The sequence below is a fragment of the Scylla paramamosain genome, chromosome 1, assembly GCF_035594125.1.
Source record: "Scylla paramamosain isolate STU-SP2022 chromosome 1, ASM3559412v1, whole genome shotgun sequence".
Taxonomy (NCBI): domain Eukaryota; kingdom Metazoa; phylum Arthropoda; class Malacostraca; order Decapoda; family Portunidae; genus Scylla; species Scylla paramamosain.
In genome coordinates this window covers 34,717,690-34,745,271 of record NC_087151.1, presented here as the reverse complement: position 1 = coordinate 34,745,271, position 27,582 = coordinate 34,717,690, and the positions used below count along the sequence as shown (strand labels likewise).

The 27,582-nt window shown below is 37.7% G+C and overlaps 1 protein-coding gene across 1 annotated transcript; it reads right to left on the bottom strand.

Annotated features, from left to right (window-relative positions):
- Positions 1–1,113: 1,113 nt before the first annotated feature.
- On the bottom strand, positions 1,114–25,695 carry LOC135104518 (26S proteasome non-ATPase regulatory subunit 2-like). Its single transcript, XM_064012094.1, is given in 17 exon segments — positions 1,114–1,599; positions 1,898–2,016; positions 2,455–2,660; positions 4,997–5,073; positions 5,075–5,152; positions 5,154–5,251; positions 6,407–6,587; positions 9,880–10,001; positions 13,134–13,410; positions 13,812–14,020; positions 17,537–17,744; positions 18,786–18,926; positions 20,386–20,583; positions 21,753–21,948; positions 22,383–22,540; positions 23,102–23,287; positions 25,536–25,695. Coding segments are annotated over 17 exon segments (2,724 nt in total). The 5' UTR covers positions 25,623–25,695; the 3' UTR covers positions 1,114–1,416.
- Positions 25,696–27,582: the final 1,887 nt, after the last annotated feature.

Sequence of the window (27,582 nt, the reverse complement as noted above, 5' to 3'; positions counted from 1 at the left end):
TCCTCCCCTTCGTTCACTGTCAAACATTGCCGGCCGGCTTCAACCATCTCTTCACAAAACAATAAAATATATAGCTTACTTCTTTCAAAAAAGTATATGTAGCTCAAGTCTGCTTTATAAGTAAACAGAAACTGGATAAAAAAATGAGAGGAATAAATATTTCAGACATCAACATCAACCCACCCTTCCCCGTAAAGTGACGGGATGCTCCCAGGAACAGCCCAGTGTTTACGTTTCGTATTTCTACTACGTTGCCACATCTCGGCATATTCCTATCCAAAGGCACTAAATTTGAATAACAATGGTATGGAGATGTATAGAATTCGATAGCTATAAATGCATGGAACTAGATGCACACATTCGTGCATTATGTGTAAGTAATGGACTATAATCAGAAGCAAGTTCATATGGCATCCAACGCGCCGCAGTAAATTTATCGTTGCAGCAAAGTGACTAGAGTCGCAGCAGTTGGATCTGCGACGCAAAAGATTATGATGCCAGATGTCTCAAGCATCAGTATTTGTAATTACTGCACAATGCTACATCATGTTGAGACGTCTCTGTCTTGTGGTGGGTATCATCTTTGTTTGGCTTTGGAAATATACTGGCACCCATGGTGTTCATGGGAACGTTCCCGCCCTCCACCAAGTGTCGGCTACGTAATGGGGGACGTGTCAGATCGGCCTTTGTGAAACAATAATAATATATTTACTTACCTATGTGCCAGAATGACATCCTACAGGAAGGAGAGTATCAGAGAAAAGGCACACATATATTTCTTTACTAAACTCCGGCTTAAATCCTTATTATAACAATAGATTCTTGAAACAATATTCAAACTGTCAGCTTACTTCCACTTGATCCTTCCTTGCCCATAGATTTGTATATATATATATATATATATATATATATATATATATATATAGAGAGAGAGAGAGAGAGAGAGAGAGAGAGAGAGAGAGAGAGAGAGAGAGAGAGAGAGAGAGAGAGAGAGAGAGAGAATTACATGGCATACTTGTGAATGGAACATCTAAATAATCAGTCTTTGTTCAAAACTTCCGTCACAATGCCAATGTATGATTCTAATCTAGGTTTCGATTAAAACACTGCGTAATATAACAAATTTTACTTGCTACAAACACCGATCATAAAATTGCAGTAATGCATCTTTATATATATATATATATATATATATATATATATATATATATATATATATATATATATATATATATATATATATATATAATGAATGCAGATATTAGTTATCATATAAAAAAAAATCACCTACCACTAGTAATCAGAGAAAGAGGAGTAATCTCTATTGCCTATCTTAAATAACGCTACCTTCCTCATAATGAAAACGAAAGGTCATACGAATACACAAAGAAAATGAAGTCCCTAGTCTAACAAGCCCTACGTATCAACGTCTGCATTCTTCTTGAGAATGACGAAGCCCTCCATGATGGGTGTAAGGGGAGTGTATTCATCAGTGGCTAGCTCGGCTCGTTCTCCATGGGCCAGCAACACTGGGGTGGTGTGGGTCTGGAAGCCGGTGATCGTCTTAGGCTTGCCAGCCTGGCCAACCACATCCACTGCCTGTCAACAGAGAACATAAGAACAGTGAATCATCCTTTTCCGTAGCCATCCAAAAACAAACAAATTGGTAAAACTGCCTGAAATATAACTTTGACTTGCGGGAAACAATAAAGTGGCAATAATTAAAAACACTCATGCATATATTCATGAACACTCAGAATGTCACATAATACTTATGCACATGTTCTTCCCTTCAACATTCTGTATTACACAGTGAACATTTTCAAGTTATCAAACTGTTTAAACAACATGTATCCATTTACAAATTAATTATTTCATCTAATGAAATATTACTTACCTGACCCACTCTGACAGACACTGGCAATGGGTTGAGTTGCTCATCAAAGGTGACCAGCATGCGGGGCTGGATGGCCGTCACAAGGCAGTACAACAGGTAATGGCTCTTGCCAAGGATTACTGATCAATGGAAGGAAAGCATCAGTAATTGTGCAGAGGAGGCCGCATTTTTTCAGTGACTGAGTTATGGAATTATCATCACCACTATTCTCTCTGACTTTCATTACATAATGTATATACTCATTAGACACGGTAATACCAACTGTGATGTGTTTCTTCCCTGTTTCCTTTTCTTGTGACCTGGCTATGAAAGAATCTTGGATGACATTTAAAAAACGAGAGAGAGAGAGAGAGAGAGAGAGAGAGAGAGAGAGAGAGAGAGAGAGAGAGAGAGAGAGAGAGAGAGAGAGAGAGAGAGAGAGAGAGAGAGAGAGAGAGAGAGAGAGAGAGAGAGAGAGAGAGAGAGAGAGAGAGAGAGAGAGAGAGAGAGAGAGAGAGAGAGAGATTCAAACAACAGCAGTGAAATTCTTTAGTGAAAGGTAAAATAATGGCACTCACAAGTTTTAGCATCCAAAAATGCTACACAGGTTGCCAGCAGACCAGCTACAGCAACTGGAGACATGAGTTGCCGGTTGCTGTGGTAAGGAGAGAGGGTCATGGTGCCCTTGCCCAAATGGGTAAGGCCCTGTGCTAGTCGCACCATGAACAAGTTGTTGGGATCCTTAGCATGATACTGAGCCAGCTGTCGCAACATGGCAGCCAATCTGGTGGAAGAACATAATTAAAAAACTGGAGAGGTAACACCTGCTTCAAATACAGCTTTCACCTGCAAGTGCTAATCCATATAAATACATTATTCTTGTTCACCTGCTAGTCTTTACCTATATTTCCTATATTTCAATTCCATTTGTAAGAATATTATATCCTAACTACATTAAGCTACTTTCTAGGATGATTTTCCTGACCAGATTAATATCCCTCATCATAATGAAAATCCATAATGTTGAGGAAATTGAGGAGCACCTGCTGGACATGTGTGATGCAAGGTGTTTGTACCTGACTAACACTTTGCTGCATAAAGTGATCTGAAGATACACATGGAGAAGGAAAAAGTAAAGTGGGGAGCAGAGGACTCTCATTAATTATGTAGCAGCAGATGTGAAATTATGGAATGATGTGTAACCCTATCACACACCAGATGCACATGTGCATCAAAATATTTTCACATGAAACTGCATTAACACACAAGTGCGTCAAAAAAATTAAATTAATTAGAAATAAGGTTTCTTGTGTAAGTGCATCAATTTTTTGAGTCAAAGATGGGCATGTTAAAAAAAAAAATTAATTGGCAACAGTGATGCTTCCCAGAATAGGCTGACTGTTAATTTGTCAGTTTTAGCTTGTGACTCAGGCTGTCTGCACATAATCTGAGATGAAAGCTCGTTTCAGTTTTTCTTTATTTTTTTGAGATTTAACTGACATAATAATGCCAAGAGTACCATTGTAAAACCCATAAAGAAATAGTTTAAGTGATGTGTAGCATGCATAATACTCATGGGAAAAGTTCTGAGTTACAAGGTTGTGAACATTTTTTTTTCTTTTGTATTTATTTCTGAAGGAAAAATGAGTGGTAACTGCTTCTAAATCAACGTTTTGTAAGGCAGGGAGAGGCCACAAATGCCTGCCAACAGAAGTGTTGGAAACAAAATTATGAAACTTATTGGTGTATAAGAGAATGAAATACCAGGGTAGTGAGAGAAATGTTTGAAGGGTTAGATAACTATGCTGCTGTGTAAAGATGAAGGTAAGGAGTAGACATGAACATGGTACAGTAAGAATGTAGACAGAAGAGACAGAAGTCATGTGATGGTTAGTGAAAAATGCAGAAATTTAAAAAGGAATGTAAGGAGAGAGTGCACAAGAGACTAGAGAAGCTCTGATGATGGGAAGAGTGTAGACAAAGTGTTTAATGTATTTAAAGTATAGTAACTACAGTAGCAGTGGAGGTAATAAGAGGTAGATGAAAGGTAAGTGCATGGTGGATTGCTATGACTTAAGAGGATGTAAAAGAAGAGAGGAGAGCAAGTGAGGAAATGCTCCAAAAGAATGAGCCATAAAAATTAAAGTGAGAAGACTCAGTATAAGTCTTGAAGTGAGAAAATTAAGGAATGAATGAGGGAAAGTAAAACGAGTAGATGAAAAATTGGGTATATAGTTAGAGAAAAGTTAATTGAGAATACGGACTTTAGGGCTTGAGGATGGAAGGTCCCTTAGAAGGTTGAAGAATAAGATACTCGTAGATGAGGCAGAGTACACAAATAAGCAGAGAGTGTCTGCATAAAGAAAGGTGGAGGCTCTCCTGCTGTGGTCACTCCTTTAAGGAATGAGACAGATGAGGCAGAGAACTCAAATAAGCAGGGTGTCTGCATAAGGAAAGATGAGGCTCTTTTGTTGTGGCCACTCCTTTAAGGGGTGCTCCCAGAGGGAGCAAGGCATCAGATACAGAAATAGAGAATCACAAAAATTTGTGATTGTGTTCCCTGTGTCATGCACATAATCATGCCCAAAGCTTCAAATTGCTGCAATAGAGGTGGGGTAGTACAGAAGCAGAATGTTTCCTTGCAACTAAGCAGAGAGAGAGAGAAAGAGAGAGAGAGAGAGAGAGAGAGAGAGAGAGAGAGAGAGAGAGAGAGAGAGAGAGAGAGAGAGAGAGAGAGAGAGAGAGAGAGAGAGAGAGAGAGAGAGAGAGAGAGAGAGAGAGAGAGAGAGAGAGAGAGAGAGAGAGAGAGAGAGAGAGAGAGAGAGAGAGAGAGAGAATATTACAGGCAGGGATGTTCTCTCTCTATGGTTGTTCATCGTCTTCATGAATGATGTGGTGGGAGAAAAGAAAGGTGGGAGACAGCAAGTAGCTAAAATGGCTAATGAAGATCAAAGGGAGTGGGGAAGTGATACAACTCTAATTAGGTGGTAGGGAAAAACTGGAAAGGCTACTTACAAAATTTGGAAGGATGTCTGACAGGAGAAAGAGACAGGAATATGGTAAGATGTAAAGTGACGAAATGCAGAAAGGATGGAAATATTGATATACATAATTTCCTACCTTGCATTGTTGGTTCCAGCTCCCACAAGTCCCATGGCAAAGATTGCATTGTGTGCAACATCAGAATCAGAGTCATGGGGAGAATTTACTGAGGGTGTCCAAGATATTTAGTCTTGGATTAGAAACTGAAATGAGGCCCAATGCAAGAGGCACTGCCCCGCCTGATGACAGGTTCACAGTATCGCAGCAAGTTCCCAAACTGCCGGAAAGACATCTCTGCACCAATGTCTTCTCCCATGGATATGAGAGCAATACCTGAAATTTTTAGCACAAATTTATAAGCAATACATATATTATCTTACTGTTTTAGTATTTAAAACTACCTTTCTGGAATCAAAGAAGTGATAAATGAAAGAATCATATGATATGACAACTGCCACCAGAGCTTCCTCTAACCACTCTCAATATCAGCAGCACCTGTTCAAATCAGGCTCTAAGAGTATCCATAAATGTGAATCACCACCAGAACCTTGAATAAGACTGTCACACCATTCCACTATCCATTAAATACTTTGGCCTGTGTCAATCATTCATCCAAGGGATCACTACAGGCTCCATATTATCTAATAACTCAACTTTTTTCCCTATACATACAAAGTAGCATCAAAAGAAAGGAACAAAGTAAAAGATAAAACAATAAACTAAGAAAATGGTACAAGAGGCCTCTACTGTTTTCCATATATACTTAACTTTATATCGTTGCCTCCTTCAGTAATTTTCAAGACAAGCATATACAAAAGTAGACACTAAGTATACAAGTTTATAACTTTATATGAATTTTCCTCAGATCATTGTATTATAATTTGTCTTCTGTGTTTTGATCATTTTTCTTTATTAGACAACTCCCTACATGTAGTGGGGAGAGACTGCTTTCAATAACTCAGCATTTCATCACATAAGAATATGAAGCAACTGCAAAAGGTCTGCTGAACTACACAAGGGAGAACCAGAACTTAGTGACCCATAGCCTTCAATCAGTCAGCCCAATACGGTACCAATCCAAGGGCACCAGTTGACTTATCTACATGTCTGTAAAATACATAAAATTCTTGTTATCTTAAATTTGAACACTGTATGTCAACTCTCTTACAACACTGAAAATAAGAAGGCTGCCTCAACATGAGAGCAAAAATGAGCATCAGGGTGTGTCTGGACCAGCAGAAATTACACTTCCTGTCATCTTTTTTGGGGGAAAGTGAAAATTTTTCTTGTTGGAAAGGCACTCAAAACTGGAGTAATTTACCTGTTGAAATTTTCACACAATAATAAATGCAATCTAATACTGGAGAAAAAAAAAAAAATAAAAAAAATAAATAAATAAATAAAATAAATAAAATAAAAAAAACTGTAGCTTCAGGTATTTGTGCAGTCACTCTAGTACTTGAACCAAACAACAGACAACAGACTCACCAAGTACTGCCACGGCCTGCTGAGAGGACAGGTCAACCTCCTTCTCTTCAGGTTTGTCCTTGTCCTTCTCCTTGTCCTTATCCTTATCCTTATCCTTATCTTTATCCTTATCCTTCTTGTCCTTAGACTTCGACTCTTCTTGGTCATAGTGATCTGTACAGATATGAAGCATTTCTTGAACCTGGGGAAAGAACAAATTAGTAAGTCTCCCCATCAACATTCCACCTTAGTATGCATCTTTCATACCCTTGCTTCACAGTTTTCTAAATTATTAGTTAAATCATCCTTAAAAATATTCTAATCAATATATTTCAATCACATCTTAAAATGTTGTAACATCTTAGAAAATCATGCAGATGTCTTTCTTATACTAACAAAACAATATGGTATAGTTTTTTTTTTTTTTTTTTAATGTAGGAGGGGCACTGGCCAAGGGCACAATAAAAAAAAAAGGGCTCACTGTGGTGCCAGTCCCCCTCCCCCCCAAAAAAAAAATCTCACTGTGGTGCCAGTCCCAAACACTCAAAAGTGGCTGTCAAAAATTAAAGGATTAGTGTCTTAAAACTTCCCTCTTGAAAAAGTTCAAGTCATAGGAAGGAGGAAATACAAAACCTGGCAGAGAAGACTGACTGAGAATACTGGTTAACTTTTGCATTAAAGAGGTGGACAGAATTATGGGTGAGACAAAGAAGAAAGTCTTGTGTAGTGAGGCTGCATTTGGAAGAGAGGCATGCAGTTAGCAAGATCAGAAGAACAATTAGCATGAAAACAGCAGTAGAAGACAGCTAGAGATGCAACATTGCAGTGATGAGAGGCTGAAGACAGTCGGTTTGAGGAAGGGAGTCGATAAAATGAAAAGCTTTAGATTCCACCCTATCTAAAACAGTAGTATGAGTGGAATCCCCCTCATACATATGAAACATACTCCACACATGGACAGATAAGGCCCCTGTACAGGGTTGTCAGAAAAACTAGCATAAACGACTCAGAACACCTAACTTCATAGATGCTGTTTTAGTTAGAGATGAGATGTGAAGTTTCCAGTTTATAAGTAAAGGACAGGCTGAGGATGTTTAGTGGAGAAGGCAACAGCTGTATCAATGAAGAAGTGGGAATAGTTATCTGGAAGGTTGTGTTGAGTTGATAGATGGAGAAATTGAGTTTTGAGGCACTGAACAATACTGTTTGCTCTGCCCTAATCAGAATTTATAGAGATCAAAAGTCAGGCATTCTGTGATTTCCCTGCGTGAGCTGTTTACTTCCTGAAGGGTCGGACATCCATGAAAAAATGTGGAAAAGTGCAGGGTGGTATCAGCAAAGGAGTGGATAGGACAAGAAGTTTGGTTTAGATCACTGACAAATAATAGGAAGACAATGACTGACAGGATGGAACACCTGTTAATAGACTTTGGAGAAAAATGGTGACTGTCTACTACAGCAGCAATAGAATGGTCAGAAAAGAAATTTGATTGAGAGAAGGATAGAAAACATAGAAGTGTAGTTCTGGAAATCAAAGCTTTGTGCCAGACTCTAATAAAATCCTATGATATGTCTAAGGCAACAGCAAAAGTTACACCAAAATCCCTAAAAAGAGGATGACCAAGACTTAGTAAGGAAAGCCAGAAGATCACCAGTAGAGCAGTCTCAATGGAACCCATATTTGCCATCCGATATGAGGCTGTGAAGTGATAGATGTTTAATAATCTTCCTGTTGAGGATAGATTCAAAAACTTTAGAGAGGCAGGAAATTAAAGCAATAGGACAGTAGTTTGAATTATTAGAATGGTTGCCCTTTTTAGGAACAGGCTGAATATAGGCAAACTTCCAGCAAGAAGAAAAAATAGACAGGGTTGGAAGAGTTTGACTAGGCAAGGTGGAAGCACAGAGGCACAGTTTGGGAGAACAATAAGAGGGACCCCATAGGGTTCACAAGCCTTCTGAGGGCTAAGGCCAGTGAGGACATGGAAAACATCATTGCAAATAATCTTGATGGGTAGCATGAAGTAGTCTGAGGGTGGAGGAGTAGGAGAAACAAGCCCTGAATCATCCAAGGTAGAGTTTTTAGCAAAGGTCTAAGCAAAGAGTTTAGCTTTAAAGTTGACGAGATGGTAGTGGTGCCATCATACTGAAATAAAGGAAGGAAAGATAAAAAGCAAAGTTATTGGAGATGTTTTTTAGCTAGATGCCTGTGGAGGGACTGGAGTGACAGGACAGGATACAGATATGAGATAATAGGAGCCCAACAAAGAAGATAGGGTGACAGCATAAGCAGATGGATTAAAGGTTAGGAAAAGATCAAGAATGTCAAGAATACCTCCAAGATGGTTAGGAATACAAGTAGGATGTTGTTATACAAGGCTTTGTTGTTTCTAGAAATGATGCAAAACAAGAAAGGATATCAATGAAATAAACTGCCAACAAAATATATACCAATGTGAGATTAATGGTATACAAATGAGAAAGAATGTGATGGATGCCAAAATAGTGAGAGAAATGTTTGATGCCTCAGATCACAATGTTGTGATAATTAAGTAGGGGATGAGAGATAAAATAAGAGTATTGTATAAATTAAAGTTGAGAGAAAATGAGTATAACAATAATGGCTAGTGAAAGGCTGGACAGGAAGGAGCAAGAGGAATGAGACTAATAGTTGGGTAAAAGACTGAAAGAAACAAAGGCAAACATTTGGGAAAGAATCAACTGTAAAAGAGGTTTCAGTTGCAAAAAAATCTGATCGACAAAATTCTTTCCTTTTTGAAATCCTTCCTGCTCCTAAATGGCCTTCATCTCAGTAACTTCATTTAGTTTGCACTCAAGATTCTACAACAAACTTTCCCTGACACAGTAGTTAATCTATCCTTATATGGTTATTACCTAACCATCACCTTTGTGTGTGGATACAGTAACTGCATTCCACCACTCTGCTGATACTTACTGTCTCTATGCCAGTTCACATGTTAGAAACATTCATTCTACTAATATTTTCATACATTAACATTTCTGCAGCTATTCTATCAAGCTTGCATATTTGCCACTCTTTAGTCAAATCACTAATTTCGCTATCTCCTCCCTACCTATGTGTGATCACACTTCCTTTCTAAGGAACTTATGTCCATTGAAATTTCACTCAACTCCCTACACTCTTTAGCTGCTATCCTTTTACTTCCTCTCATCAATTCTTTCCCATTCCCATAAAAAAACTTAGTCCCCTTCATTTTATTTTCCTCTAGCACACTCTTTAGCAAAATTTTCTCTTATCCTCTCCTCTTCCCTCTTAGGATCCTAATTTAAGCTGTTCACTATATGTTCCCCTTTCTCTTAGTCTCAAGTCTTCTATACAGTACAACTTCAGCTGCTTTTGTAGTCATTGTCTTAACACACTAAACACTTCATCCAGGTATTGCACAGATCACTGTACACTAAAAGTACATTAGACAATTTCCTTCATAGTCAGGTAGCTAGCTTCTACTCACCTTAAGGACATTACCAGAACCAGCATAGGCGCACACTTCAATTAGAGTCCCTGTCATCTGCTTGAAAGGTGTTGGAAGGTTTTCAATGCAGGAAAGAACCACTTCACACTTGTCTTGACAGCCTGTTTGGAGGGAAAACCATGTGAAATCAAGAAAATTTATTCTTTACTCTTCTAAAATAAGTTAAATGTGACCCTGTTGAAGAACCTCGATATAAATAAACAAGATTCAGCACTCTGGAGCCTCCTGTGGCTCCTCTCTATGACCCATAATGCCATCAATACTGCACAACTGCATTTTCCCAGTAGCTTTTCCCAGCAGAAAGATGTCTAAGTGTTATGATCACCTTCATTTTGGCAGTGAGAGGGTTGCTCCTCTCTGTGTCACTCTGTAAGGTTTCTCTCACTTGATCAGTGACAAAGAGAATGCCTGCATGGTCTAAACAATATCTTTTGATGAGTTAGGTGTTACTAAGTTCATTCAATACATCCTTTCTGGATAAAAAATTTCAAAGCTGGATATGTTGTGGAGTGGCCATCTTAGCAAGTGGGAGCGTCAGCCATTACGAACTAAAACATGGTATAGACCGGTGTCTGAGAACGGATTAATATATTTTACATTGATTCCTATAGGAATAATAGTTGTTTTTCAAACATTCTGGATTTTGAACAGCATTCAGGAACGAATTAAGTTCGAAAACTGAGGTTCCACTGTATATGCATACCATTTTCAAAGCTAGGCACCTCATATATTCTGTTATACCATTGTATTTGTATACCATTTGTTTATAAGGAAATATTACAGAAACCAATACCATCTCACCATGTTTACCGAGCACTGTACCTAGATAATTGAACTCATTCACCTCCATTTTCTCTTTTCCAATAATCCTCTCACACCTTCCTACAGCTTACACATTCACCCTATAAAGTATTAATCACACATCTTCAATTCTCTCCTCTCAGACCACCATCTTATTTTTTTTTCCCAATATTCATCCTCAGTTTCTGTCTCACATACATCTTATGGAATTGACCCATCACTCTCCAAAGTTCCCTTTCACTCTCTGCTAGTAAAAGTCTCACCAACAACCATACAACTACAACTTATCTCACTTCATTCTATTCCATTTCAGCCTTACACCAACATTTCCTACTTTGGCTTTCACTTTCAAATATTTATCAACCAAAGGGACATCACACATCCCTTGTGTCACTCCAGTTTCAATAGCAAAACTTTCCTAGCTCTCTTTTCCACCCTCACCCATGTACTTGCACCTCTATAAAAACCCTTCATCTATTCCAAGTGCTCTCTTGCAAAATAAATTTTGAGAATATTTTACAGGGCTTTTCTAACCATCCTATAATATGTTCCCTTTAAATCTGTTGTGCACTCAGCCAGAGACAGGTCTCTGACACGGAAGCAGTAGTCATTTCAAGGAAAAAATCAAAATAATACCTCCTTAGGTCTCCCTATTAGCAGAGGCAAAGGGAAGAGACTGGAGCAATAAGACAAAATACAGATATAAGGCTGTCGTCAGAAGAGCCCAATGGAGAAGATAGGGTGATAGCATAAGTAGAAGGAATAGAGGTTAGGAAAAGATCAAGAATGTTAAATATATCTCCAAGACAGTCAAGAATATGAGTATAGTGTTGCTGAAATTGCTCTAGGCCATGGAAGACAACAAAGTTAACCTCTTCACTACTGTGTGCTGAAAGTGGCGCCCCACCACACATTCAGCCTGTACACACACACACAAAAATTTGAAGCATCACTACTGAATATAAATTTTAACTAAACATAATCATCATTTACTATATATCAAAATATGCAGAATAAAATGGTCCACATGATGGAACATTAATTGAAAATCTTGAGATATATCCATAAATATAGGGAAATTTGAGCTATGACTAGATCCCTGAATTGTATTTTCTTATATCAGTTGTAATAAGCAAATAGATTTGTGGAAAAAGGTTGAGTGTGTGTGTGTGTGTGTGTGTGTGTGTGTGTGTGTGTGTGTGTGTGTGTGTGTGTGTGTGTGTGTGTGTGTGTGTGTGAGAGAGAGAGAGAGAGAGACAGAGAGAGAGAGAGAGAGAGAGAGAGAGAGAGAGAGAGAGAGAGAGAGAGAGAGAGAGAGAGAGAGAGAGAGAGAGAGAGAGAGAGAGAGAGAGAGAGAGAGAGAGAGAGAGAGAGAGAGAGAGAGAGAGAGAGAGAGAGAGAGAGAGAGAGAGAGAGAGAGAGAGGAAATAGGCTGCTGTCTCTCTCTCTCTCTCTCAGATGCAGTAGCCACCAGGCCGTGTCCAGGTGTGTGTGTGTGTGTGTGTGTGTGTGTGTGTGTGTGTGTGTGTGTGTGTGTGTGTGTGTGTGTGTGTGTGTGTGTGTGTGTGTGTGTGTGTGTGTGTGTGTGTGTGTGTGTGTGTGTTCTCATCTCTCTCTCTTTCCTTCACCTTCATTCTTCCCCACTTTGTACTCTAACTTCTTTCATTAATTCTTACTTCTCTTCGTTTCACATTGCTGCTCGCAATATATATATATATATATATATATATATATATATATATATAGAGAGAGAGAGAGAGGAGAGAGGAGAGAGAGAGGAGAGAGAGAGAGAGAGAGAGGAGAGAGAGAGGAGAGAGAGAGAGAGAGAGAGAGAGAGAGAGAGAGAGAGAGAGAGAGAGAGAGAGAGAGAGAGAGAAAATACCTTAAAGAAAATCATTAATGCCAAATTGGCTATCACCTTCAATGAAGTATGCCTTAGAGAGAATCTCCTGCCCTTATATATATATATATATATATATATAATATTATATATATATATATATATATATATATATATATATATATATATATATATATATATATATATATATATATATATATATATATGTATAGATTCACTGAGCTAAAATGGCCACTTTTGTTCTTAATATCATATAAGATATAAAGCTAAATTTATAACAGTTTCCCTTTTATTTTCTTGTTCTCTCTCCTAGATGTGGGTGACAAACAACAGAAGCCTGTACATTTTATGATGTGTGTGTGTGTGTGTGTTATTTCATGTTAGAATTGACTGTTAGTGTGAAGTGCAAATGCATGCAAGACACACTGATGTGTGGGATGAGAGCAAGTTAAGTCTTTGTAAACATTGCCTTATACTTTAATCTTATCCTTGTTTATTGCTATTTTTCATTATCTTAACTGTTCTTTGCTAACAAATTACATCAAAGTCTTACTTATTATCTAAGTCTTACCTAGATAGGCAAGGGCCAGACCCAGAGAAATGAACCTCGCATAGGTTTCCTTGAGCTCCAGTTCAGACTTGGCGAGTAGTGTGGTGACCAGAGCCTCCACCACAAGCTGGTTGGTAGTGCCTACAGCAATCATGCCACATGCCAAAGCTGTGATGCCCACCACTTCCAATGAACATTTATCATCAGAAAGTACTGGCAGCAACACCTTCAGCACTGCTTCCCTATTGCTACCAGCATATGCCAGACCCAGACCCAGGATGGCACCAATACGAATAATCTGAAGATTACATAAAAACTCATAATACTTTATCTGGGTAAATGGTATCTATGCCAAGTTGGTATGCACTCATTACATATCACATGTAAGTCTTGTAACACTAAGCTGTTCATTGTATTCAAGATTTTATCAGCTCTTAATCAGTATGCATCATAATAGCAGTTCACAGAAGATAAACATCAATTTTATGAGGGCATGAATTTTGAAAGGCATTTCTTAACAGCACTGCTGAAATTCACTATTCCTTCCTTATACAAAATCAATAATTCATCATTAATCATTATACAACTTGAAGAAAAAGTCATGAGCATAAGCTTTAACTCTACTATCTACAACTTGAAGAAAAAGTCATGACCATAAGCTTTAACTCTACTATCTGTTTCAAGATAAAATGTACTTACTGTGACCCTGTGTGAAATGTAATCTGAAAGAAGAGCAAGAGCTGGATCACATTCATTTCTCACACCACTGTTGACAATCCCACATGCCAAGAGGGCACCAGACTTGATGAAGTTTTCCGAGGAATACAAGTACTTGTCAATCTGAGTCAGTCCACCATCAACATCCCACAGAAGAATGAGACCAAGGGATGCTGTAGCACTCAACATACCTGAGAACACAAATTCATAATCATAACTCACCAACCCAATTAAAAACCAATAGATCAACTGATCTAATTTTTTCTTAAAAGTATTTTTACTTCACCTTTTTCACTTTTCTATAATATAGACCAATTCCAACTTTTTGCAGCAAGTGTTCACACACGAATCTTTACATGCCATTCACATCCACTGGAGAAAAATACAAACTCTGCTCCTGTAGAATCAAACACAATGTATACAGTTTCTGTTCCTGATAGGCATGGTTTAAGTCCTCAACTCTGATCAATATCAGTACTCTGGTACAAAAATATGGCATTGAAACTGAATGGAATGTTCCTGATGCATATGGTTTAAGTTCTCAACTCAGATCAATATAATTACTCTGCTACAAAAATATGGCCTTCAAATTCAAAGGAAACATTCCATACTGCCTCCAGCAAATGTCTTTGTTACTAGTTGATAACTATCCCTTCTCATTGGCAACTCAAAACAATTTATTATCAACAAAAAAGCAGAGTCTATATCACTGACCCACTGATTCTACCATAGCATTTATTAAAGAAAACATCACCACAGCACTAAAATAAGCAGATAAAAATCCACCTTATCTGATGGTGTCACTACCCATAGGGATGCTCATAAGTAATGGTAATACACCCATACAAAACTATCAACACAATATCAGCAACTAAATAATCATATACAGTGAGGTCCATGACAACTAATTTCAATATAAGTAATTATCTATTCTTAGTGCAATTTGTTCACTATTCAAAACAAAGAACACATTGAAAAATTTCTTTCATTCTCAGAAACAAAAATAACATATATGAGTATTCATTGGTATATACCAGGCCAGCAGTCCCACAGAATGGCCAAGATAAAGCACCACACACTCATACACATATTATTCACACTCTTAGCCCTGTTGGCCCATATTGGAAAGAGAGAGTCTTAGGGACCACCTAACTACACCCCAGGAGCCAGCTGAGAGAGGAAAAGGTAAAGGAAAAGGAGGACATGTACTCATTTTGTCCTAAACAGTATGTAAGGCTATCAAGACACATAAGTAAAAAGGATCTAGGATAGTGTGGGCAATGAGAATCAAGGATAGTTAGGTATGTATGGCCCTGTAAGCACCTGTAAATGCAAGAAACATGAAAAGCAGATGAGGAAATTTTGGAATTATTTATAGTGTTCCAGAAAAACTGGGAGGGGGAGAAAACAGTAGTTAATTGGAGACATAAAAAAAAAAAAGTTGAAATTAGTGAAGTAACAGGTGTAGTAGCAAAGTAGGGAGTAGGTGGAGTGAATAAAAAATAGGAAGACTCTAGTGGAAAGAGGGTTGTTCCTTACAAACATCTTCCCAAATAAAATGATCCACAGGTACAAATTGAAGATGAAAGTTGTCAACAGAAGAACCTGACACACTATATAGCAATGGATCAGATGTTCAGATGTTAAGGAAAAACAAGTTGGATGCCACGGTAAAAAGGGGGATGTCTGATGGGGTCAGATCACTATGCTGTGATGAAAATAACAGATAGCAGGAACATGGTAGGAATGCTGAGACAAAATACAACAGTGGCTAGTAAAAGATTGGACAGGAAGAAGTATAGGGAGGAATGTGAGAAGGTATGTGTAAGGCAATAGTGGCTAGTACAAGGAATATGAAAAGATGAAAAGTAAAAAAAAAAAAATAAATAAATAAATAAATAAATAAAATTAGGACAATTGGAGAGGGATCAAATAATAAAGGAGGTATTTAAAGTATTGAAGGATATAATGACTACAGTAGCAGGTGAAGTGAAAAGATATAGAAGGAATGTGCATGGTGGTGATCAAGGCTTGAAAGAGAAGAAAGTTTATGAAAATATGTTGCAGAAAAATGTGCCTGTGGAAATTAAAATGGAGAAAAAAAAAAGTGCAGGCCTTAGCAAAGAAAATTTAAGAAACTGACAAGGGAAAATATGAGGAAAGTAGATGAAGAATTTGGTAGGAAACTGAATGAAGGATTGAATGAGAATGAGATATTCTGGAAAGAAGTGAAGACAGAAAGCAGAAGAGGAGTGTGGGAGTTTTTATCAGTAACAAAGAGAAGTAAGTAAAGTGGTAACAGACTGGATGCTTCTTGGCATGGAGGTAAGAAGAACCAGATGAGTGGAGAAAGGTAGTTATAGCACCTCTTTTTAATGGTAAAAGCTAAAGGAATAAGTACAACAGTAACAAGGGAATAAGTCTGCTTAGTGTGTCTGAAAAAGTCTATGGATGGAAGTCTTGATCGAGATTGATAGAAGTGAATGAGGTGAAGATCAGTGAAGAGAGAGGTTTCAAGAAAGGAAAAGGTTGTGTGGATCAGATTTTATGAAAGAAGAGTACTAAGTATATGGATGAAAAGTTATATGCAACATTTATGGACCTAGAGAATTGAATGTATGTAGATAGAGAAGAGGGAAAAATATATTCATAGATGTAAAAAGTGGTTTGGGGAATAGTACTCTTCTGCCAACATTAACATATGGTTCAGAGACCTGGAAATAAAACAGTGCACAACAATCAAGGGAACAAGCTGTGGAAATGAATTATTGTTTGCAAAAGGAGCATGTGGAGTGACAAGATGGGAAGGTCCAGTACAAGTGGTGTAAATTGTAGGGTTGTGGATTAGGTGAAAAGAAATACATCAAGATAGTATGCCATATTGGAGAAGAAAAATAATAATAATAATAATAAATAATAAAAATAATAGTAAAGAAAATGTTTGTGAGTGAAGCTGAAGGTACTTATTGAAAATGAATGCCACTTAGATGGTGGAAGGACAAGGTACAGGAGTACTGCACCTGAGGTGTTAGTAGAGGCCAAGAGTTTGAACAAGCAGGAAGGGAATGTCTGGACAGGGAGGTAGAGGCACATTCTGTCATGGCCAGCTCCTTTGGAGGAGGTTAGGTATACAAGAGATAGATGGGTGGATAAATAACTCTGCTTCAATCATTCATCCAAGAAGTAAATCAACACTCAAATATGATTCCTACCATCCAAAAATAAATAAATTAATTAATTAAATATTAATATCAATAAAAACAATGAACTCCTTAATTCCCTCTTTAACAGGTTCCATACAATCATTACCTGTCTATTTACCCCACAATTTACTCCAACTACTTCACATTATATGTTCATGAACATCAGTAGCACACTGCTTGTTTTTAGCAGATAGCTCAAACTGACTATCTCACACATGCCTTTCATCCCAAACCTCTTTCCAAGATCTTTGCACCTCTCCCCCTTTTTTCTTTTTCTTTTTTTAAACTTTTGTCTTACTTTCTGTATCAGACCTTTGAATTTTACTTTTAAGCTTTCTCTTCTTCCATCTTTCCACAAAGGTTAACAAAGACATATTTATGCAGAATTGAAGATAATGAATTTACATCAAAACATGCAACATTCATTGCTGAACTTTATAAATTAACAAAGCTACATCTGCAAAAAAAAATAATAAGTTACTGAAAGGGAAGACAAAGAATTACCATGCTCTTTGTTTTTGTAGAACCATTTGTTTCCATCCTCTGTCAGCAATTTATCAGTTCCAAAGGCAGCATTGACAAAGCCATTTACAAAGGAGGAGGCCAAATTCTGACGAGCTGAGTCCACCTGCCCAGGCCCAAATGTAGGACGGTTGTTCTCCAAGTGCGACTTGTAAATATCCTCTGGAGTCTTGGGATCCATGATGTCCAACTAAAGAAACAGAGAATAATAACTTTATTATAAAATAACTTTATAACTTATAGGGAAATTTCAAGATTATAATCCCTAACTTCCCTAAATTTATAACTATTATCACATGTAAATAACCCAACAAGCTTTGTACATATTATTAATGGCAAGAGACCAGAGCCTGTATTCTTCCTAATGCTTATGGTTGATCACATCTAACCATCATAGCTAACAGAATCTATGACTGTTGGTCTTATGACCGTCATAAGTCATCGGTCATAGCTCAGTCACTGTATGCTGCTAGATCTCACACCCACAATATGTCAATTTTAAATTCATGGAATGAAATGGTTCTTAGCATTGATTTCTTGAATTTAAATTGTTTAGACTTCATACTATGATTTTAGAGGGAGTTAGACTTAGTAAAATAGTAATGTCAACAAAATTTAATGTAGCACAACTACAGTCCTCTGCTGGCAATATTTACAAACAGATAGAGCAGGAGGGTGTGCAAATATTCCTGTTCAAAAGCTGAAGAAGAAGCTATATAAAGGTCTTCAAGGCATGGAACCCCAAGCTAAGCAGCAAAGGAAAGCAAACTGGGGAGAAGATGAATCTCTCCAGTTCACACTGGTGTATAGGGATGAAGTCCATATACTGAGAATAAAATAATAAATAAATAAATAAATAAATAAATAAATAAAATAAAAAGAAAAAAAAAGTCAGTGTATCTAATCAAAAGAAATATGACATATGGGAGAAGATTACAGCCACACACATAGGCAGTGCAAGGTAAGGGTTTATTTATGTTTAAGAAAATGAATCGTACCACTCCCAGCAATAATTCATAATAATACTTTATTGGCTGAAAGAACATTATTTACCAACAATTACTTATCTTTATTGTTATTTTTATAATAAAAAATGGCTGGGGATCATGTTGTGTTATGTACAGCCATGTTGTCATGATGTTGACAGACTTATGACAGTCACAAGCATTGCTAAAACAGTTATGTAGAATACACAGGCACTGGGGCCAAACTTCAGATGACTGATACCAACCTCACGTCCTAGGGAGAGGAAATGTGTGTTGAGGTGTGAGTTGGACAAGATCTCTGTGAAGTCCTCATAATCATCCATTTCTTCAGGAAGCTCTAAAAATACTTGATGTCTCCCAAGCATAAAGGCAACTTGCATTTTAACCTGAAAAGTTTTTATCAACTTCACAAAACAAATATATAGCTGACACAACAAAGATATACCTATTTGAACATAGCACTTTACAGGAGCACAAGATACATGTAATAAAAATTCCATCTAAGATGGCCATGTACTATTGGCACCAGAGCCTGTATTAACAGACTCCTAGGAGTAGTCCTAGGAGCACTCCCAAAAGTTTTTTATCCTTGGTTTTCCTCCAAGAAGTTGCTCATAAAAGCAACTTTTACTTTCAAAGTAAAAGTTACTCTTAGGAGTAGAAATGCTGCTTAAAGTAGTAGCTTTTCTAAATGTAGCAACATTATTTTTAATCAAATATAACAAGATATCACTCTTTTGGTTAATTTCAGGATGAAGAGGACCAACAAGACATGGCAGCTGAAAATTTCATGGTCATTTATGAGCAACATCACGGAATGTTCTGATGAGGAAGACAGTGCTTAAACAACAGACAGAGGATTAGGCCTACAGGGGACACCTCTTAAAAAAAAAAAAAAAAAATGCACCTTGACTTTTACCTCATATAGGTGGTGTGGAAAAAGTTGAAAATTGATAATAAATAAATACTACTTAAATATAATATAAATAATATATATATATATATATATATATATATATATATATATATATATATATATATATATATATATATATATATGAGAGAGAGAGAGAGAGAGAGAGAGAGAGAGAGAGAGAGAGAGAGAGAGAGAGAGAGAGAGAGAGAGAGAGAGAGAGAGAGAGAGAGAGAGAGAGAGAGAGAGAGAGAGAGAGAGAGAGAGAGAGAGAGAGAGACAGGTGTGAAGGAAGGGAGAGAGACTGTTAATCCAATAACTGGCAGACAAACTGGCAGCATTGCACTCATGGGAATTCCAGAATCTGCCACGCCTTAAATGGACTTCATGCTCAGAACTGATTTTAGTTTACTGTCATCCATTCTTTCCACATGCCCAATCCATCTCAACACACAATGATTTGGTCTGTTGCAGTTGCTAAGAATACTATCACTGTATTCCCTGCATTGCATAAGAGATGAGTAAAGGGGCTTGGAACCCCTTACCTGCATTGTGTCCTATGAACAGGCATGACAAAACATAATAATGACTTACCAATGACAAAAAAAAGAACAGAATACTCTAAATATGTTTCATCATACACTAACTGTGGTACAATTATGAACCACAAATGGTACTTCTGTGAGACATTTCTGCAATAATACTGGCTTAACATAAAGTTGTCCTTAAACCATACTTCTTGATATAAGTCATCCTTAAACCACACTTCTTGATACACTCTTCAAAGAAAAGCCAAAAATACAGGCTTTACATAAAATATGCAATCAAATAACATTTCTCAACAGTATCTTCTCGCAAAAAAACAACTTAAGAAATGAGAATAAAACAGTAAAAGCCCAAGTGTCAAAATTCAAGATCCCATTCTTCCTTACCAGTTTGTCAGGACACTCATCAAAGAGTTGCTTGATGAGGTCATGGTCATGCAGCTGTAGGGCAAGCCTCATAGCCTGTGGGTACTGGCCAAATTTGCGGTATAACTGGAGAGCTGTCTGCAGAAGGTTGGTATTCTCTGGGTCAGGTACGTATGGCACACAGCTGGTCAAGTACAGGCACACCCTCTGGTAAGCGTCCTGAGGGATACATCAAACCATAAAGCCTTCAACAACACTGCCATGGTACTGATAAAACTAACTACTACATAAAACAAATCATATGGAAGAGTTCTGTTTTAGAAATAATCACCATTCATTCATTTAATTAAATTTGTAAACTAGTTACAACTACACTTCCACACTGACCACTGTCAAAAATTAAAACATTTAAATCTTTTATTCAAGAATCTTAAAAGGAAGAAAATGACAACAGAATAAAGAGAAACAGCAACTTTTACTTACACCTCCCACAGAATATCATGTATGCTGGTTTATAAGATACTTTTAACATTCAGAACCTAATAAAATCCCTCTAACTCCTCACATACCCAGGAAAAAATCCAGTTCTATAACCTGGTGATGGTTACCATTGCTACTTATTCTACTGCCTTCCAACTGATGATCAACGACTTATTTCAAATATTTGTCTGATCAGTATATCCTTAATAAACTGCAAAACAAATATTACAATAACAGTGGAGTTACGTGAGCTAGTGGACATACAAAGAAAAGGAGCATCAGTACCACTTCTTACTTTAAAACAAATCTTAACAATTTCATGGAAGCCAGCTTTAAATAATGTTGAATGGGTAAATAATTCAGAGAATCAAACAAGTCATCCAGTGGCCTTGCTCAGCTGTAAGAAGCTTAGTTAACTTCACTGTGACACCAGACTAGCCTCCATAATCCTACAAACTTCAATTAAACAATCTGTTCTCTTGAAAAAGTGTAACATTAAGATGGGATCATCTGACACTGCACACGTAGTTAAAATGTTTCCCTTCAAAAGATGCACCACATAACATCAGTGTTGTGATAGCTGACAAACCTTGAAAAGTTGGTGCTGTCTTACACCAATATGTGTCGGTCTTATAAAACCAGCACGATAAGCTATGTCCTCCGCATCTGTGATCATCATCTTTCATGTCTTCAATTCATACTTTTCCTCTTACTTTCATCTCATAGCTGATCCATCCTTTCACTCCTTCAACACTGTTTCTCACAAATGTCATGTGTTTATCATAATGATGTTGTAGTACAGAACACTTTTGATTTCACATAATAAACATCCACAGAAAGGCAAACTACATACACAAGCATTACTGTTAAATTGATATGGAAATTTTTTTAGCAAGTGTTCTCCCTACCTTATCCACATAGTTCTTGGAGGTGAGGAGATCAAGTTGTTCCATTTCCATCAGAAGGTCACAAGCCTCAGCCTCAGCATTGTGCTGCATGTGATATGGCACTATGACATGGGCATCAGCAATCAGCTCTGTCCGCCTTGCATCATCATCCTCACCCAGAGTTTCCCACTCCTGGGCTATTTCTCCAGCCAGGTGCCTTCAAAACCACCAACACATTACTTTATTAGTTTGCGTATTTATGATAATTACTGTACTTTTTAGTGTTATGATTCACTTCTGCATAAAATGTATCCTTATTTTTCCATGTGATGTTCAAATAAAAGCTATTTCTGGCAAATCAATACTAATTACAATTCATTCATGGTTCTTAAGAGGAAGAAAGTAGAGGTATATGACTTATTACACCATAAAGAATGACTAACAGGTGTGAAGGCATGACAGCTTTGTTCCCAATGCCAAACATAAGGAGAAATTTAAGCTTAGGAAATTATACCAATGATCACTTCAGTAAAAGATACATGGCCTTCTACTTATTCCATTATCAACTACCAGGTTAACATAGCAAGACTGACAAAAATTAATGGTGATCTATACAGTGCATTCCCCAAAAAAGATGCAGTTCCGACTCACCTGACATACTCATGCCCCCAGTTCCCAACCTCGCCACGTTCTCCCAGCAGCCTGTACTTGAGGCACTCCCGCTCTTCAGACATGGTCATGGCCAACACTGACACAATATCAGCAGCAAATTTCTTCAGGTTGACATCCTTGATCTTCTCATGGATATCCTGAATTATGTAGAGACCATATAATTGCCAGTGTATACTTTCATCTTTGCACAAATAAGTCACACTGTCATCTCATTTAAAGAAAAACAAAAGGTAAGGTAGGAACACACCAAATTTCTATCTATTTCACTCATCATCTATAACAGCTGGAAAAAAATGTGTAAAAGTAATAAAACAGAGATTATCAGTTAAGCAGGCAGTTTGCATGGGATAGGGAAGCTACCGACTATGAATGACACAAAAAAGACTATCTACAAAGTACACAGAAATAACTGATGCAAAACTGCAAAGGAAGAATGGAGAAGCCGTCAACACCTAAGGACCATGTGGAACAAAAGATAAAGAAGTCTTCTAGGCAGTGACGGGGAGTTAGGGAGAGAGAGAGAGAGAGAGAGAGAGAGAGAGAGAGAGAGAGAGAGAGAGAGAGAGAGAGAGAGAGAGAGAGAGAGAGAGAGAATATCTGATATAACAGCAAATAGGCAAAGCTAATACCATCCCTGGGTTTGTAACTATGAGGATTTAGTGACAACAGAGCTGGGCAGATGAGAGATGGTGACTAACCTTCATGGCATGGTAGTGGAGGCGCATAAACTTGAGGGGTTTAGGCACACTGGTCATGGAGGTGGTTGAAGAGCGGATGAGGGAACGAATTTGCTCCAGCGCTGGACGATACAATTCTGTGTTGGACTCTTGCAAACGTTCCACCAACATGTTGAGCTCTTCCTGCAGCTGCTTGTCCTCCTCTGACTGAAACAAGGAAGGTGAAGCAATAAAAATAAACTAATGAGGAGAACTCAAGTTACATATCATGGTCAGAAAACATAGAAAAACATCACCATTATGTACACACTCAATATGGCTGTGCACCAAAAGCCTCAACAAAGTAAGTTAATACAATCTAAATAATTTTGTAATAGCAAATGTAAATCAGTGTCAGTCCATCTATGGTTAAGTCACCGCTAACACACAATAATATTCTAACAGGAATCACGTTTACCTCCAAATCACACTATAATGTGGGAATGAGCGGCAACAAACCCCAGAGAAGTCCATAATGCAGGGGAGGGTAACAGTAATGCACAGGGAGAGTGTGGGCCACTACCAGCCACAGTGATAGGTGCATCAACAACTTCATGAGGTAAGGAGTGCCATCCCTGAACAACTCAGAAGAAAAAATGCTGACATGCTTCCAACTGAGTATGTTGTACCTGAATGTGTGTCTTCTTGTGCTGACTGCTGAGGACAGTGTGAAAAGATTGGAGGGTGTGGCAAAATGGTATGGGTATATATAAAATTCCTTGCCTGTGAAACAGCAGCAATTCTTACATGTCTCATGGGACAGATGATTTCAAATTGAGCATTCTCAGCACCATATATATGTACTAAAAACTTATTATAAATCATTTTTAGTAGTGGTCCAGCACAGCATGCAGTGTTTGATTCTCTACTGAACATGATTCACAATCCCACTGCCAGATGGCAGGCGCCACTACCCTTGGGAAAAAACTGTTGTATACGTCATTCAATTGACTATAGGTAGTAATTCCATAAGATACAGGAAGGAGTATTAATAGATTCTTCCATTACTTAAGGTTCTTGGTCTATTTTCTTGGGAAGAGGAGTTTTCAGGGCAGCAGCAGACAGAGCAGAGGAGAGGCATGTGAGATGTGTGGCGGCAGCATGTGCTTGTGTTTAGAGTTGGCACATATGAGTTCTAAGCCAACTATAATTTTCTCCCTGCTTTAGCTTCATGTCAACTATAATATTGCAAAAAATATACATTTCCTCACCAACACATGATTATGTTAAGGGATGATGCATGAAATGCACTAACACACACACACGCACACACACACACACACACACACACACGCACACACACACACACACACACACACACACACACACACAAAAAAAAAAAGCACTGCTCTGGAATTAAAGTCACAGCCACGAAATAGTCAAACAAAATGCCTATCGGTCAAAAAGATACAAAATATCACCAAAAAACACATCTTCCCTTCCTTCCCTTGCTTTACATCACTTTCAGGTTATTTTTAATGTGAAATGACAAGAAAAGAAATATTTCTTTATACAACACCAACTTTCTCAGTCTCAAAGAGCATTATATTCTATATTTTATTTTTTCAAAATACATTCATATGGGAACTTAAATGGTGTTCTGATGTTCTACTACTTGCTGATTGGTTGTTTGGCTTATGGGCTTGGAAAGGCAAATGCTCTTCTGGGCATGTATGCTTCCATTAACCTTGCAAACAAAGTGTTTGACTTGTTGGTGACACTACTGAAAACACCTATAATGTGCTGGCCGTGAATATACAAATTAGCAGTCCCCTAAACTTCTTTAAAGGTATTTTTCTGTTGAATAATCACTGTTGATCTGTAGTGACCACTGGCAGAATGTAGGTCACAAAATGTTACATTGGGGGTTAGGAGATTAGGCTGGGTAATGTTAGGTTCGGTTAGGTTAAGTAATGTTCGGTTAGTGAACTTTGGGAAATTCCTGGGGGGCCGGGATCGGAGCACCCACCCCCTCCGGTTAGGTTAGGATAACTAGAAATTTCCTGTTTCCAAAATATGTCGTTTCTAATCTTTAGACTTTTCAAAAATGTAAAAAAATGCCTCACTATGGATTTCCCCACCCAAAAACTCCGCATTCCCAACAGGACCCTATGCGTGCTGGCTACAGTGAGATAAAGACGATGGGAGTATTGGTTGAAACTAAATTTACCGTTATTAAATATTTACAGTTATGTGGATGAGTTGATAGAAATTTCAAATTAATGATCAGTGAACCTGAGAACAAAAGACAGCGAGGCATTGCAACACTGAATAACTACAACAGGAACACAAACTGGCAGGTGTTTACCAATGGCTGGTATACACAGTTGACACCGAATCTCTCACCACCACCACCACTACCATTTCCAGTACCAGATTTCACTGAACCAAGAATCCAAATCACGAGAATAATTACCAGTTCTTCTTTAATGTCTCCATCCTTCTTATCTTCATCCTTTTTAGCGTCCTTTTTCTCAGGTTTTGCAGCCATGTCGCGAGTCATTATGCTTTACTACGAGCACCGCCAACAAGTGACTAACAACACTGCTCACGCCTCGACTTCCTTCCCACCAGGGAAGCTAAACTTCCATCCATCTATATACCGCCGTGATTTCATGTTCATCAGTATGTATCAGGAACTAACCGAATTTACTTATTAAAGTTGATCATCTTAAAAATATACATATATACCTGTAACATCAATATTCTTAGATAAATATACAAAATATTGGTTACACCTTGATTTCTTATTCATTTATGCAGTGATAGTATTTTATCCTCACAATAACCATGAATTAAATTTAACATGTTTTATTAGGATTAATACATTTGATACATGAATATATAACATTTATCTCCTAAAACAAATATTATCAAGTCAAAGGTTTGAGATATCTAGATCTTGATTTTGATCTTATTGTTTCAGGTGTTGATTTCTTTTTATCAAGTCAGGCTTTTGTAATGGAAACCCTGTAAGAAGATAATGATGAAAAAAAGATAAATAAACACGGTATTCGCCATACAACTATATCCTAAATATCTGGCATACTGCATTTTCGCAAAGTACTTCACTGCCTGTGTCATCCTTCACTTGCTTCTTAACACAGTCCTAACAGCAGCACCTTACATCCCATTCTGGTTACTCCATTCATTAATTCCTATTATAATCTGATTCACTCAGAATCATCACTCGTGACATCTCTTGCCTGTATTTCTCATATTTCTCACATTGTAGTATCACGTTCCCGTCTTATCCTCTCCCATGCATCAGCGAGCATACTTTCCTGTGAGAATCAGCCCATCTGTAATATTCCTTGAATTCACAAGCATACACTATGGCCTAGCTTGGAAATGATCATCAGTCTGACTTCTTTCATACCTTTTTTTTCATACACTGGCACCTCATTCTCTTTGTTAGTATCATCTCAATCTTCTTTCGTTTCACTTCATTCTTCTACTGTCACATAACTCTACAGATTTTACTCTTCTTTCTATCTCTCTTTAATTTTCTCATATTCATTCTAGACCCTCTCTTTTTCTATCAATCATTTCCTAGCCATAAACAATTTGTCTCCCCTCAATGATAGGTAGTCGGTAAGCCCATCATGGTATTTCCCTCGTTACCATCTTAAGATTTTAACGCACCTCTCCCCAAGTTGCCAAAGATGCATTCTCCATTTGATCCTGTTTAGCTTTACTTTTCAAGATTGCTTTAATTATGATTTCCCTAATTTACGCGGCGCTGGTTTATTCGCTTTGGACACGGTTCTTATTTCGTTAGCAAATTCGTTGGCGGAAACATCGTAAGACGGCTTCTCTTATTGTCTGTGTGATAGAGAGAGAGAGAGAGAGAGAGAGAGAGAGAGAGCCTGCACACACACGCACACACACACACAGAGAGAGAGAGAGAGAGAGAGAGAGAGAGAGATGAAACGCAGCTCCCATCTCGAATAGAATAAAGCCAGGAATTCATAGGTGTCGCTCCCCTCTCCACTCTGTTTATTGTTTACGAGGTGAGAGGTGGAGGCGAGGGAGGTCGCCAGAGTCATGTTTGCCCAGCACTGGAGAAGGGAGGATTGGCAGCCCTCAGTTTGCATCACGCAGCAGCCTCCTGCCACTCTGGGGAGGTTGGCAGGACTGGGAAAATATGAGAAGTTCTCGTGTGTACAGATCTAACTATTAACCCTTTCACTACTGTTTGGCTCATCTTTCCTCATTCACAAACCACTCTGAGACACTTCTTGTTCCACAGTCACCTCCAAACATTATATGGACTAGAAACTGAAAAATCCTCTCCTCTTTATCGCCTTGTTTCTTGCATGTTTTTTTTTTTTTTTTCAAGATTTCATGAATTGTTTATAGTGCTCAGATTTGTTACTTATCGCACTGAAAGGGATATATATATATATATATATATATATATATATATATATATATATATATATATATATATATATATATAT